Below are 13,807 nucleotides of genomic sequence, written 5' to 3' on the forward strand. Positions count from 1 at the left end.
GAGACGTGGAAGCAAGGAGTGAAATGATTTGTTAGGCAGTAATTCTGTGTAAGCAAAGTATCGGAAAGCTGACCGAGTCTGCTGACAAAAGCAACGTGGACAAATCTATGAAAAGATAAATATTTCCAGAAGGTTTGTAAAAACTACAATGTATATATTTTCCACGCGCTTTGCAACACCGCCCCTGTACATTTCTACATTCCCAAGAAAATGCCCCAATTCCACCCACCCAGTCGCCGCTTGATGTGGAGATTTGTTTAATTGGATTTGCTTCATTCTTAATTTAAGGTTTGCAGGAAAATGAAAGACGAAATTAAAACTAATTCTTTGGTCCAAAAGATGGCACCGGACATGAACTCCCTACCGCTTTCACGTTCGGACAACAAATTCCGGAAGCATCCAATTGATATGTAATTGAAAAATTAATTGTTAGGGATGTTGAGGATTTTTCACTTAAATTAAAAATCCACCACAATCCCATTGATCACACCACACAGTTTACTGATCACTCTGGTTCGGATATGTCTCGAAAGGTACCTGCCAAAGCAAACAAAAGTTGACTCGCTTTGTTATTTGAAACGTTTGAAACTGTATATCAATAGAAACAACTAATATTTAATCAAAGTTTAGTGTTGGATCAACAATCGTGGCAAATAATTGCTATGTTGTGATGGAGCATTTGGGATGCGTTGTATTTTCAATAAAACGTATTTATTTTCAAATCCCCGGGAACAATATATATTATAGAAACGTCGCGATTGCACGTTGGAGGATCTTGGCAAAAAATAGCTGAGCGGTAAAAAAATGTTTTATTTGTGGAAATGCAAATGCGTATGTATTCAAATTACAGCTAACAATGTTGTCTTTATCCGACAGAAAATGTGGGAAGATAGGTCGTTTGGTAAGTATGCCCTTGTTGATTTGATCTGCTGCGGACACCAACCACTTAGTTGTGGTACATGGGTCTTTTTTTCCTGATCGCCTGGTGGGAGAAAGCACAACCTTTCTCCTCCAAGCGCTAAATATATAACATTCTATCGTCCTGACGCCGAAGTAAACATGCACCCTTCTTTCCTTCAGCACGGCGTCAACTCATCAACCAAACGAATTATTTGCACAAATAACTTCAAGACAGTTGTGGCTATATCAATGTCACAAAGGTAGAGCTGGAATTGTAACGATAGACGGTCGCTTTACCACACATTTATTCAATCTGTTTGGAAATATTTGCAACCCCTTAGATTATGTATTTTGAATCGAAGCAGGGAAGGACGCGCGCTGCCCAATAAAACAGCCAAGCTTGGAACAGGTTAAAACCACACATTTGTAAACTCTTGCGAATGGGAGCTTTTTTGACAAGTAACACAATTAAAGGAAGGATCTGGAATAGTTAAACTTTATTTGACAATTTCACACTATAAAACAGAAAATTAATATTAGATTAGGTGCAAAACTATTTGTATGTAATCTAAACATGATCGATTTTGCAGTAAAATGATGATTTCCATTAAATATTTGCAAGAACAGGTGTGATCGAAACCATATTCGAGATGAGAACGTGTTGCATTTCTTATCCATCGAGCCTAGAATTAATTATATCGCCTGACAATATACTGTTACTTTCCATGGGAACAGTTGATGAAGTGTAGATTTTAAACAAATGAAGCTGAAGAGTTCCTTCTTTACCCGGTTTCTGTTTCCGCGTGTACAGGCATGCATTCATTAACGCAATCCCTCCATATCTCAGCACCAACTCAAAAGAAGGAGAGAGAGACTCATGAATATTTAGGCTCCTTCGCCACCTTCCATCCAAAGAAACAGGTATTTAGCAGCTAACACAGATAGTTTATATGTATATGAATAAGCTGATTGTGTGAGGTACAATAGCAAATGGAAAGTGAATACAAACCCACATCTCTCGGGGGTAATTCATCTGTCAACTATTTCAGCGCAGCGCTACTCTGCATCGCAAATCTCCCGTCCCTCACTCAGTGCGCAGGCGCGCAATCTGGCCCCGGGCCCGGGCTCCGCCCCCGCTGCCCCTCTCGCCCAATCAGAAACGCGGTGTGGCGGCCTCTCGTTTTTGTTCAATCGCTATCCAGGCCCAGCTACCACGGCGCCTGCGCGGAATCTCTCTCCCTCCGATTCACCCGCGCGTGTACGCGAGGGGCACTAGAAGCTCGCGCGTCACATGACCAATTCAATTCCTCCCTCCAACTGCCTTCCCCGAGGCTGTGACGGCGTCCGAGGGTTGAACTCGAGCCCGAGCCATTGGAGAGCCGTTAGTGCGCGAGCGGCTGTGGCAGTGTTGAGCAAAGATACTGAGGCGCCGCGCCTTGTGGAGCACAGCCCGATTCGCAGCCCTCCCGCAGGACCAGAACCAACAGACGGACAAAAATAAAACCACCAAAACAAAAATAGAGAGAGAAGCAAGCAAACCCACAGAAGGAGAGGAAGGAGGGAGGAAGGGGGGAAATAAATTCCAGAGAGTCTTGCAACGCCAGAACTTTCCTGAGCTCGCGCGCGCGCGCGCGCGTGTGTGTGTGTTCTGGGGAAGGGGGGAAGTTTGTTGGAATATGGTTGGGGAAATGGAAAATAAGGAGCGACCAAAACCGACCCCAGACTATCTCATGCAACTGATGAACGACAAGAAGCTGATGAGTAGCCTGCCCAACTTCTGCGGCATTTTCAACCATCTGGAGCGGTTGCTGGACGAAGGTAGGGGGAAGCGGGGTGGGGACATTCCTTCACACACATGTTAACGGGGTGAGCGCCCGTGTCAGTGGTATCTCCTCTACATCGCTGCCGGGATTAGTTTGCTCGCAGCCCTCCGCTGGGGAGGGGAGGGGGAGTGGCTAGGCTTTGTAAACACTGGAAACTACAAACTCGCGTATTTGCAAAGGCTGCGTAATTTTAAACATTTGGGAGGAGATGGGGTGTCACTTGAGAATTGTAGAGCGCGAGTATTTGTACGGTGGAGTGCCGGGCGTGGACGTGTATTTCACGTCTTGTTTAGCATCGGGTGGCGGCGATTGCAAATGCATGGACAAGATGGGGTGGGTGGGTTACAAGACTAGAGTCTACTAATCCACAAAATGCATGCAGCCAGAGCTCCTGCGGAAAGGGGGTTGGTTGCACGTAGTTGGGCCACCGCCGGACGGTGCTGGATCCTCCGGGCTCGGTGTCCGATGCATCCCGGTTGGATTAGCACCGGGCGGCCGAGTACACCAATGCGATTTTGATTTTATTGAGAGGCTGTGATTGTCATGGTGGAGAGGATTCACGCTGTGGGAGGCAAAGAGGAGATTGACATATACGCTCTGTAGCTGGGGGACGTGGAGTTGGTTCAGGTGCAACCTGGGCAAGGTGCAAAGAAGGGGATGTAAAGACCCCGAGAGGACAGAGAGAAGGAAGAGGGGGGGGGGGGGGGGGGGGGGGGGGGTTGCAGACGAGGAAGTGGCAATCCTGGGGTCAGATCAACTCCAATGATCCCCGTTGGGATCTACGGGTGTTTTAGTAGGAAAGGCACGGGGATTGATTTGTTTTACTAGTGATTGATGAAATTAGGGCAGTCCTAACAGTGAATGCTGGCTTAGGTTCGAGCTTTATGGGGCGCGTAGGTTGGTTAAGAGTTGTAGTATTCGTGTTATACTTATGTGCGGAACTCATCCCCTATTTGCATGCTAATATTTAAATGGAGGTCGACTATATTGTGATCCTATTTTGCCTCGCACCACATGCAGTAGATATTGCGCCGAAATGTGGAAAGGTTGCAGTATCATAAAGGCATCATAGTGCCGAACGGCTGAGATAAGATTAATTTGCTTCGATCCAAGGATCGCAAAGATGTGCTTTATTTCAGGCAAATGTTTAGGAATTTCGTCGGAAAGGAGTTCGCGTAGTGTAAAGAGGAAGTCCAAGCTGAGGGAGTTTAACTTTGTAATTTCAGTGGAACTGTTCAGATTTCGCCTTGCGAAAAGAGAACTGGGGTGAATTAGATTGGGGAAGGGAGAGTAAACAAATATGTAATATGGACCTGCAGTCGGTTGAAAGGGATCAGTCTGTAACTGGGCAGGCAACTTTCACATCGATTTCCCTGCACTCTATTTTTTTTAAACTACTGGGCGAATGTAAATCCAAAAGAATAGTTGTATGTGGGGGAAGTAAATATTGCGAGGAAGTAGTCTTGGGTATACTTGCCTGGCGCTGTATGGCATTCATAAATTTGATGCAAATTTTAAAGTGAGAAGCATAAACGTTACATTCGTTAACTGTTTCGGTGTATGGTATTTTCGCTTTGAATCCGCACTGCCAAATAACAAATGCTACTCTGCGACGCGTATCTTAAATAATGAACTATTGCAATGTCAATTCCTTGCACCAAGCAAGGGCGTCAGCAAAAGACATTCACGACCATTTCACTTGAGTTCAGTGTCCTTTACAGCACGTTTGGAGATCTCTCAAACAGCATCTGTTCATACCACCAATTCCGCAGCGACAATGCTAGGCAACTAGGCCGAGGTTGGAAAGTATTTCCCTTTTTTCTGAAAGGAAAATATGAACTAAAGTGGAGAGGAAATGCCTGCAGAGTTGAATCGCTGTTCTGCTTTAGCTTTTCACGGTTAGGAGCCAGGTCACATTCAGAATCAAACGCCGCTGTTGCTTGCATAAATCTACCAAACTTTATACAAGTTCTACGTTTGAACGCTAGGGGGTGCCAAATCTTGCACTATGAAATCAGCGAGGCATTGTATCAAAGCCCTCTTGTTACTTGCGAAACAAATGCACGCAGGGTGACTGACATTTGTCCATAAGACACTAAACGCCAATCAGAATTTAACACTCACGACAACCATTTGCTCTCAGCGCTTATTGCAATTATTTTTTTCCATACCCTTTTGTTCCGCAAACGTGCCTGTTTCGCATATCAAAATATTTACATTCCCCTCTATAATGAACTGAAGGTTAGTTCAATTAGAACCAACATATTAGAAGTGTCAGTTTCCTTTTTTACTACGTAAATTAATCTGCTATTAACAAGGTGCCAAAATAAACATAATGTTGGTATTGACATAACCATATAACAATTACAGCACGGAAACAGGCCATCTCGACCCTTCTAGTCCGTGCATGCTATCCAGGCAATTCAAAGCATCAGGCAGTGCAAAAGAGAAAATGAAAAAAAAGTGTACACAGCTACAGAGATAGTGCAGATTTTTTTTAAGTGCTTATGCTGCAAGATAGATTGGGAGATCAGGAATTCTTCAGCATGTGAGGGCTGTTCAAGGGACTAATAACCGTGGGGAGGGGGGTATTCTTATCTGGTGGTATGTACTTTCAAGCTTTTGTATTTTCTGCCCAATGGTTGAGGGGAGAAGAGAGAATGGCCGGGACATGAGTAATCTGTGATTATGTTGGCTGCTTTCCTGAGGCAGCTGACATAAAGATGGAGTAGATGGGAGGAGGGTATGTGATGAACTGGGCTACATTCACAACACTGTGTAACTTCTTGCTGTCTTGGGTGGAACACTTAACATACCAAGCAGTGTTGCACATGGATAAGATACTTTCTAAGGTTCATCTGAAAAAGTTGGTAAGAGCTCTGCTCATTCAACGTTTACAGTAAGATGCTGCAGATGTTTTATCGATCGGTGGTGGCTAATGCCATCTTCAACGCTGTTGTGCGCTGGGGTAACAGGGCAAAGGCCAAGAATGCCAACAGAATCAACAAGCTCATCAGCAAGGCTGCCTCTGTCCTGGGAGTGGAGTTGGATTAATTGGAGGTGGTCTCAGAAAGGAGGATGCTCTTCAAACTGTGGAGTATCTTGGACGATACATCTCACCCCATCCATGACACACTGGCCAAGCTGAGGTGCACCTTCAGCAACAAACTGGTCCCACCAAGGTGCAGCACAGAAGCTCCTTTTTCCCTGTGGCTTTCAAACTGTACAACACTCACTTGTGTTGTGGGGTAGACTGACTCCTCCCCCTCCCTGCAATCTTTGCACATCCCTTATCCTGGACTTTTCTACTCGATATTTTAATTTCATGTTTGTGCAAATTACATATGTGCTGTGCAATAACAGGTCACTGAAATCTCATTATTATAATAATGCACATGACACTTTCAATGCCTTGTAACTGTTTCTTTTCACTGGTGGCTGACCAATTTCCCTCTGGGATAAATAAAGTTGTATCGTAACATGCTTACTTGGATGCCATCAATGTAATTGGAACAGGGCAAATTGGTGATATTTACACCTGGGAGCTTGAAATTGTCCACCATCTTCACTTCATTTTTGTTGCAGCTGGGGTGTGTACTCCACCCCACTTGCTGAAGTCGATGACCAACTCCTTCATTTTTCTCATACAGAGGGAGAAATTGGTGTCTTGACACCATGCTACTAAGCTCCCTATTTTCCTCCCTATTCTCCGACTCGTCACTGTTTGTGACTTGGCCCATGATGGTGGCATAATTTGCAAACTTGTTAATGGAGTTAGATCAGAATTTGGTGGCATAGTTGTGAGAGTATAGGGACTTGCAGTCTTGCAAGGCACTGGTGTTGCGAATTATTGTTGAGGATGTTTTGTCAGCAATCTTTACTTATTGTGTTTTATGGGTCAGGAAATCAAGGGTCAGGAAATCAAGGAACCAGTTGCAGAGGGGGGAGCTGAGTCCAGCAGTTTGGAGATGAGTTTGGATGGAATTATGGTGTTGGAGGTTGGAGCTGTAGCCAATAAATAGGTATCTGACATAAATGTCCATGTCATCCTGATGTTCCAAAGATGAATGTCGGGCCAGGGACCTGTTGCTGCAGTAGGCAAATTGTATGGATCAAGGCTGGCTGGGAGGCCGGAACTGATGTGCGCCATGACCAGCTTCTTGAAGCACTTCATAATGATGGTATTCTATAGCTTGCTTGTATGATATTAAGAAGAATTTATGTTCATTTTCATGGTAATTTATGAATCTCAGTTCGCCATCAAATACGGTAGAAAATTTATTGGAGAAGTCATTGTGGGTTAAGTTCCTGGCTATGGTGGCATAAACTGCATATGGTATTCTATTTACCAATATAGTACTCCTGCAGTTTGCTCTACATAGACTACAAGAATTTAATTCCCTAAAGTATAAATTAAAGTGCTGGTGAGCTATCATTCCAATAGTCATACTAAATATGAAACTCGTGCATTGTCAGGACTAAACTGTGATTGGGGAATAATTGTGCCTGACTCATTGAAAGAGTTTCTGACAACTTTCTGGATTTGCTCTTGGACAAATTATTTTGTGAATGTCAATGTGATGTATGCAGATCATTTAGATATACAACTGCCTTAATGCTTGGAGGCTTGGGAGAAGGGAAACGTCTGCAAATAGAATATATTTTCTTAAATAAGTTTGAACATTTTATTACTGAACTTTTAAAAAAAAATTTAATACAAAGTACAAACCATTATAAAATGTCAAGTATATGGAACAGGAGAATTCGAGCCAACAGCACTCAGGAGAAACATTTTCCTAAAGTTCCAAGGTTGTTATAGTATGTTTTCCAATACCCATTAGATTCATTCATATCTAATATATGTGTGTGATGGAGAGATTATGTGATACTATGCATTTTGGAAATGGCTACTTTTAATACATTTGTATATTTAGCAGGAGGATGGAGTTAATTAAGTATACCTTTTAAGTATTTGCTAGTCCAATTTGTTCCAATTGTGCCAGTATGAAAGCTCTGTATTTCTTTGCAGCAAAACTAAATTGTCATTATTAATATGAAGGGATTGTAGAAGGTTGGCTTTTTAAAAATATATTTCACATTGACTCTCCCTAATTTAAAATCTTCAGTCTCAAATTCGAATCATTCCATTTTCCTTTGCCACTCCTGCTTGTATAGCTTCCTACAGGCCTGCAATATCTAGAGTATGTGGCCCTTTTACCGTTCAGAATTCTTGTGCATCTTTGGGTACGATTGGCAGCCATGCCATCACCCATCCAGATCTTAAGCTCCAGAGTTTTACGTGCTATTTCTATTTCATTACTTCTTAAAAATATTTTATTAATCAAAATTTTAATTCTTTTGATTATGACAGTAGTTTTGTCTGTGAAGACCTTGGGAGCCGGTGAAACGGGGCCTTCAACTTGCAATATGCTGACCAAGAAGTAATTTGCTTCCACTTGGGATGCTTCACTATGTCAACGGTGCAAGAGAAATGTAAAGTTATTGTAATCTGTTTACTGGTTTCTTATTCCTTTCCAAGTTTTAGTGTTAATTCAGAATGGGGAAGGATAATGTTCCCTTCTGTATTAATACAAAACTCGTGTGCTGCCCTGAATGGCAGTGCAATTATAAATTGGTATGAATGTTAAGTTGCTGCAATATTGTTTATATTGCACATCTTTTGACTTGCAATGTCAGGCTCAGTAGAGAGTCAGTACCACTTATATTTACTTTACACTGAAGTGTAGCAATATATTCCCAGCAGATAAATTATAGGTGTCTTGTGAATACAGGTGAAAGGACATTTGTTATGTGTTCATAAAAGTTGGTTATGTTACTAAAGTTTTGGTCACTTTTCCAGTACAGTTTGCATTTAAGTAGTGTTGCCATTCATGTTATTGTCAAAATCAACAATGTTATTGGCTGACTGGGTTGGTGTCCTGATTACATTTTCATACATACATGCAAATACCCTCCTTCGAGTGTCTGTCGCCGCTTCCTTTGCTGATTCAATTTGGGGTATTCCTCTGGATTTTCAAAAGTAGTTACTTTTGTTTTTAACATCAGTGACAGTAAAGTTGTACGATACGTTTAATTTCACATAGTAGTATATTGACAAATTATTTCACTAATTAATTAAACTAATATGCAGCATAGGGATTAAAATTCCCAGGGCTGGACCATATGGTTTAATTTTACTTAGTATGTAATCATCACAAGTAAAGGAGGATGAAAGCAGTGTGGTGTTGACAGGGTACTTGCTATAATGCACAATTGCTTTTATAAAATACTAGACCAAGTGCAGACCCGTTGGGTCTGTTCCCCCAACGTGCGGTTGTGGGGGGGGAGGCGGCATGCAGCGTCACACACACTAACTATCCCCCCCCCCCCCCCCCGCACTCGCGCTAATTACCCCCCTTGATATTATATTAATATTATTAATTTGCTCCTTTTACCCCATAACCACCCTATCTACTGACGCATAGCCCCCAACTTGCAGTCACATCTAGAGAGGGGGGGGGGGTGGGGGGTAGAGAGTGAGGGCAGAGGGAGAAGGGGCAGAGACACGGAGAGAGGGGCAAGAGGGAGAGGGGGTGGCGAGGAGGAGAAGAGGGAGGGTGGGTGAGAGGGGAAAGGTGGGGGTGGAGGGGAGGAGAGAGAGAGGGTGAGAGTGAGGGGGGAGAGGTGAGGGGGGGAGGGGGAGAGGTGGGGAGCAGGGAGGGTGGAGGGAAGGGGTAGGGGTGTGTGGAGGGGAGGGGGGTTTAGGGTAGGGACGGTGGGGGAGGGGATGGCGGGGAGGAGTGGGAGAAAAAGAGGGGAGAAAGAGAGAGGGGGAGAGGAGAGGGGGTTGAGGACAGGGGGAAGAGGAGAGGGGGAGGGGGGAGTGAGGGGTGTGCTGAGAGGGGGGTGAGGGGAGGGGGAGAGGTGGGGAGCAGGGAGGGGGAGGGGGGTTTAGGGGAGGGACGGTGGGGGGGGGAGAGAGAGAGGGGGGGTGGAGAGGAGGGGGAGAGGAGAGAGGGGGGAGAGAGGAGAGAGGGGGGGGGGCGGAGAGGGGGGGGGGGGAAAGAGGAGAGGAGAGAGAGTGCCTTTTTATTTCAACCCAAACCCCCCAAACAACCATTTGCAGGCAGTGCTTTTTTACTTTAACCATATTTTCATTTTCAAACCACATTAAGGGTACTTACTCACAATTGTGTGGACATGTGTTCAGTGTTATTCACAGCTCAGAGAAACGTGACCCTCTGCCTTCCTCCAGTTTACAGACTAATTGAGGCACACCACTTCCTGGTTTTATAGTCCATCCCCCCTGCCGCCAGTGGGGGCAGCAGAGAGAATGGGGAATTTTGTAAAATCATTAATATCTCTGTCATATTTCATCGACTGGAAAAATCCTCGGCACACATGCGGCGGAGGGGGGCTCTGAGCGAAGTGGCCATAAATGACGGCCGTAGGTGGCGGCGTTCTCTCGGAAATCGCAGCACAGATCGCCAAAACAGATCAAGAACAGACTTTTAGTAATATATAAGATTGATAAGTGAGAATGAAACCGTTTTTAAAATGGGCAAGTCAGATGTGCAATCATAGAGACCATTTTAGTGTTTTACAGCCGATTGAATCTTTGCAATATAAGAAATTTGTAACCAATCTGCAAACAACACAATCTGGTAATCTCCAATGTGAATTAACCTATTTCAATTATGCTGGGGACAAATATTGATGTGGCAAGAAGGCCTCTGTAGTCCCAATAAATTGTGTGTTTTTGTGTATAAATGTATGTATGTGTGCGTATGTATAAATATATATTTGTCAATATATGTGTGTCAAGAGTGTTTTATTGTCATATGTCCCAGATAGTACAATGAAATTCTTACTTGCTGCAGCACAACAGAATATGTAATCATAATAAATAATATAACAAACTCTGGAAAAAACAAACAAACAATAACAGTGCAATAATAATAGCCTATTGTAGTTAGAGCTTATGAGGTTGTAGTGTTTAATAAATAGCCTGATGACTGTAGGGAAGAAGCTGTTCTTGAACCTACAGTTACAGTTCTCAGGCTCCTGTACCTTCTCGATGGCAGTGGTGAGATGAGTGTGTGGCCAGGATGGTGTGAGTCTTTCATGATGTTAGCTGCCTTTTTGAGGCAGTGACTACGATAAATTCCTTCGATGGTGGGGAGGTCAGAGCTGGTGATTGGCCTGGGCAGTGTTTACAACTTTTTGCAAACTTTTCCGGTCCTGGGAGTTCAAGTTGCCAAACCAGGCCACGATGCAACCAGTCAGAATGCTCTCTACTGTGCACCTGTAAAAGTTCAAGAGAATCCTCTTTGACATACCAAATCTCCGTAATCTTCTCAGGAAGTAGAGGCACTGATGTGTCTACTTCTCAGGAAGTAGAGGCCTCAGCATCGCCAAGGACAGCTCTCACCCCATCCACAGACTGTTTACCCTCCTACCATCTGGGAGGCGCTACAGGTCTCTCCATTGCCGGAACAGCTTCTTCCCTGAGGCTGTTACACTACTCAACACTGTACCTTGGTGATTGCCAATCACCCCCCCCCCCCCCCCCCCCCCCCCCCCCCCCAGGAAAGATCGTCAGAAATATGCACGCCCAGGAATTGGAAGTTTTTGACTCTCTCCACCATCATCCCATTGATGTAAACAGGATTGCGTGTCCTCAACCTTCTTCTTCCAAAGTCCACAATCAGTTCTTTGGTTTTGCTGATATTGAGAGCCAGGTTGTTGTGCTGGCACCATATGTCAGTCGGTCGATCTCACTTCTATACTCTGACTCATCACCATCTGTATAAAAATATATACACACACGTTTACATTTACATCCATGTAAAAATATGTGTGCGCACATGCACATATCTGTGATTATATATGGGCATAGTTCTACTGCATGAGATATAACCCTATGCATTCTTTGTTTGCAGCATCATGGGGGTTGGATGAACTGAGGAAAGTCAGTTCAAGTTCATGCAGATTTTTGTGAATTTGCTGGCATCAAATTAATTTTGTTTAATTCAGCAATATTTGAGCCAACTTTGAATGTATTCAATACACTGAATAACATAGAACTGCACACATGATATCAAATCTTGGATTTTTAAACCATCTCAATAATTTAAGTAAATAATTGTAGGTAAATAAAATTGGTTTATTTCCCTAACTTGTCGAATTTGCGTTAAATCATGATGTTAAATATTCAGTAGCAGTTTAAGGATATTCAATACTCTTCAGATGTAGAATTCAATTGCTAAAGCTACTCTAATAATATGCAAAGTTGTAATTAGTAATACCATATCTGAACTTGCTATTATAATTCCGATGCCTTTAATGCTTTAGCCATTCCTGCTTGTAGATAAGAATAGTCATGAATTGGCAGCTTTATGGGAGGCACTGCAAACTCAATAGTGAAAAGATAATTATTTGCTTAGAACTAGATTGCAGCTATTACTCTTACAAAAAATGTTGTTTTTAGCATTAATGCCAACTTGAAAAAATAGCGGCATTGGCCAGAATCCAGTATGGAACTGTGGTTTACATCCAGAATTAAGAACCAAAATGGGATCTACTACAGTTTGGTACAGCTCCTGATGCTTTATTGTCCAGCAGTCAGAAGGACATCATCCTTTAAAAGAATACTTCCCATGGCAACCACACAGCAGCAAGACTCATTATGTTTGCCATGGAGGAAACAAAGGCTGCAGGGGAGAGGGAGGTAGTTCCCACAGTTACTCATATGGATATCCAAGCCCTGGTCAACAAGATGTATGCCAAGAGGAAGGTCCTTTGTGTGTGGGGGGTGAGTGGAAAGGGGGGGGGGGGGGAGTTCGCAAGCGCAAGGTGAGGGAATAGGCAACCAGTTCGTCCTGGAAAGGATCTGACAGGAAATGGCCACACAATCTGTACACAAAGGAGCAATACTAAAAGAAAATGTATGTCCCCACAAATGTCAAGATGATCTACACACCTCTGTTTACACTTTTTGATGGGGATCCTCACTGGAAAATGCATTTTATGCAGATGTTCCAGTTCTATGAACAAGGTGCTATTCAGCAAGAATTAGCGATTCTATAGAATAGTTTTTAACTAATTTGAATCATTTATTAAGTCATATGTTATAAATGCTGATGGACATGAAAAATGGGATGTTAGGGATTTTCACTTTATTTCGTTTTTGTCTTTGTTTCGCCTTCCCCCCCCCCATCTAATTGTGTTATGTTGTTGGAAATGGTGGGAGAATGGAGAGGGACTCTTGCCCCTCATTAGAGATAACAGATTTGAAAATTCATTAGGAATTTGCAACGTTTTTCTTGTCAGGAAGTCGCTTTTACCCTGTATCATCAATACTTCCTTTTTCTGTTCAGTTAAGGATGAGGCTATGAATGTTGACAACCTCTGGTAGCCTTCTGCTTCCTTGTGTTCACACTGCTTTAGGCTCCAGGCCTCACTGCTGCTTTTCCTATGACGAAGGCTACGGTCATTGGTTTGCAAGATCATGCGCTGTATGCTGATGATGACTCCTTATCTGACCGGTGTGTACTGTCCCCAGACTGATGCATCTGACCGGCCGTTGTTGTTTCCCAGGAATCCTCCAAATCTTCAGGATGTGGACTCAGCTGCTGTGGTTGGAGAGCAACCCCGCCCCCCAGCACTATACCTGGTGCTGAAAATGCACAACAGTAGTTTTTTTTCAGGACATGCTTTGTAGAAGTTAGACATTTATTTTGTGAGAATACTGTGAAATGCAACATGCCAGAGGCTGGGTGTGCTGGAGAAAGAATTGAGTGGAGAGTTCCATTAATGGTTTTTAATGAGGCAAGACCAGAGAAGATTGGGGTGGAGCATGGAGCAAGCATGGGCAAGTTATATCAAACGTGTATATCCTATTTGTAATCCTATACAGGTTGAACACTGATTTTCCTACACCGTCGGTTCCAGAGTCTTTCTGGATTATCCGTTTTTCTTGGCCACCAGAGGTCACGTGATAATGAAACAACAGTACACCCTTGGTCCACTAATGATACCCCTCCAAAAGCACCATGGAGGGCCAGAAACTTTAAAAAAAAAAT

General features: G+C 43.4%; 1 protein-coding gene and 1 long non-coding RNA gene across 9 annotated transcripts in view; one reads left to right on the forward strand and one right to left on the reverse strand.

Annotated features, from left to right (window-relative positions):
* Window positions 1-13,807, forward strand: part of qki (QKI, KH domain containing RNA binding) — a 411,041-nt gene continuing 397,234 nt past the window's right edge. For 5 of the 8 annotated variants that reach the window (XR_004412882.1, XM_033025727.1, XM_033025728.1 and 2 more), the window contains exon 1: window positions 2,459-2,718. Coding sequence is in view for 7 of the 8 variants with exons in the window: in XM_033025727.1 (XP_032881618.1) it covers window positions 2,577-2,718 (142 nt within the window). In the remaining variant the exon portion in view is untranslated. Of the gene's footprint in view, window positions 133-876; window positions 902-2,312; window positions 2,719-13,807 lie in introns of those variants that run through there. The other 3 variants (XM_033025731.1, XM_033025733.1, XM_033025730.1) reach the window with 2 other exon arrangements.
* On the reverse strand, window positions 1,381-2,025 carry LOC116976133. Its single transcript, XR_004412883.1, has 2 exons — window positions 1,914-2,025; window positions 1,381-1,802 (listed from the first exon to the last, which is right to left on the reverse strand). It is a non-coding gene; the product is annotated as an uncharacterized LOC116976133 (long non-coding RNA).

The sequence above is a fragment of the Amblyraja radiata genome, chromosome 8, assembly GCF_010909765.2.
Source record: "Amblyraja radiata isolate CabotCenter1 chromosome 8, sAmbRad1.1.pri, whole genome shotgun sequence".
In the NCBI taxonomy this organism is placed as follows: Eukaryota; Metazoa; Chordata; class Chondrichthyes; order Rajiformes; family Rajidae; genus Amblyraja; species Amblyraja radiata.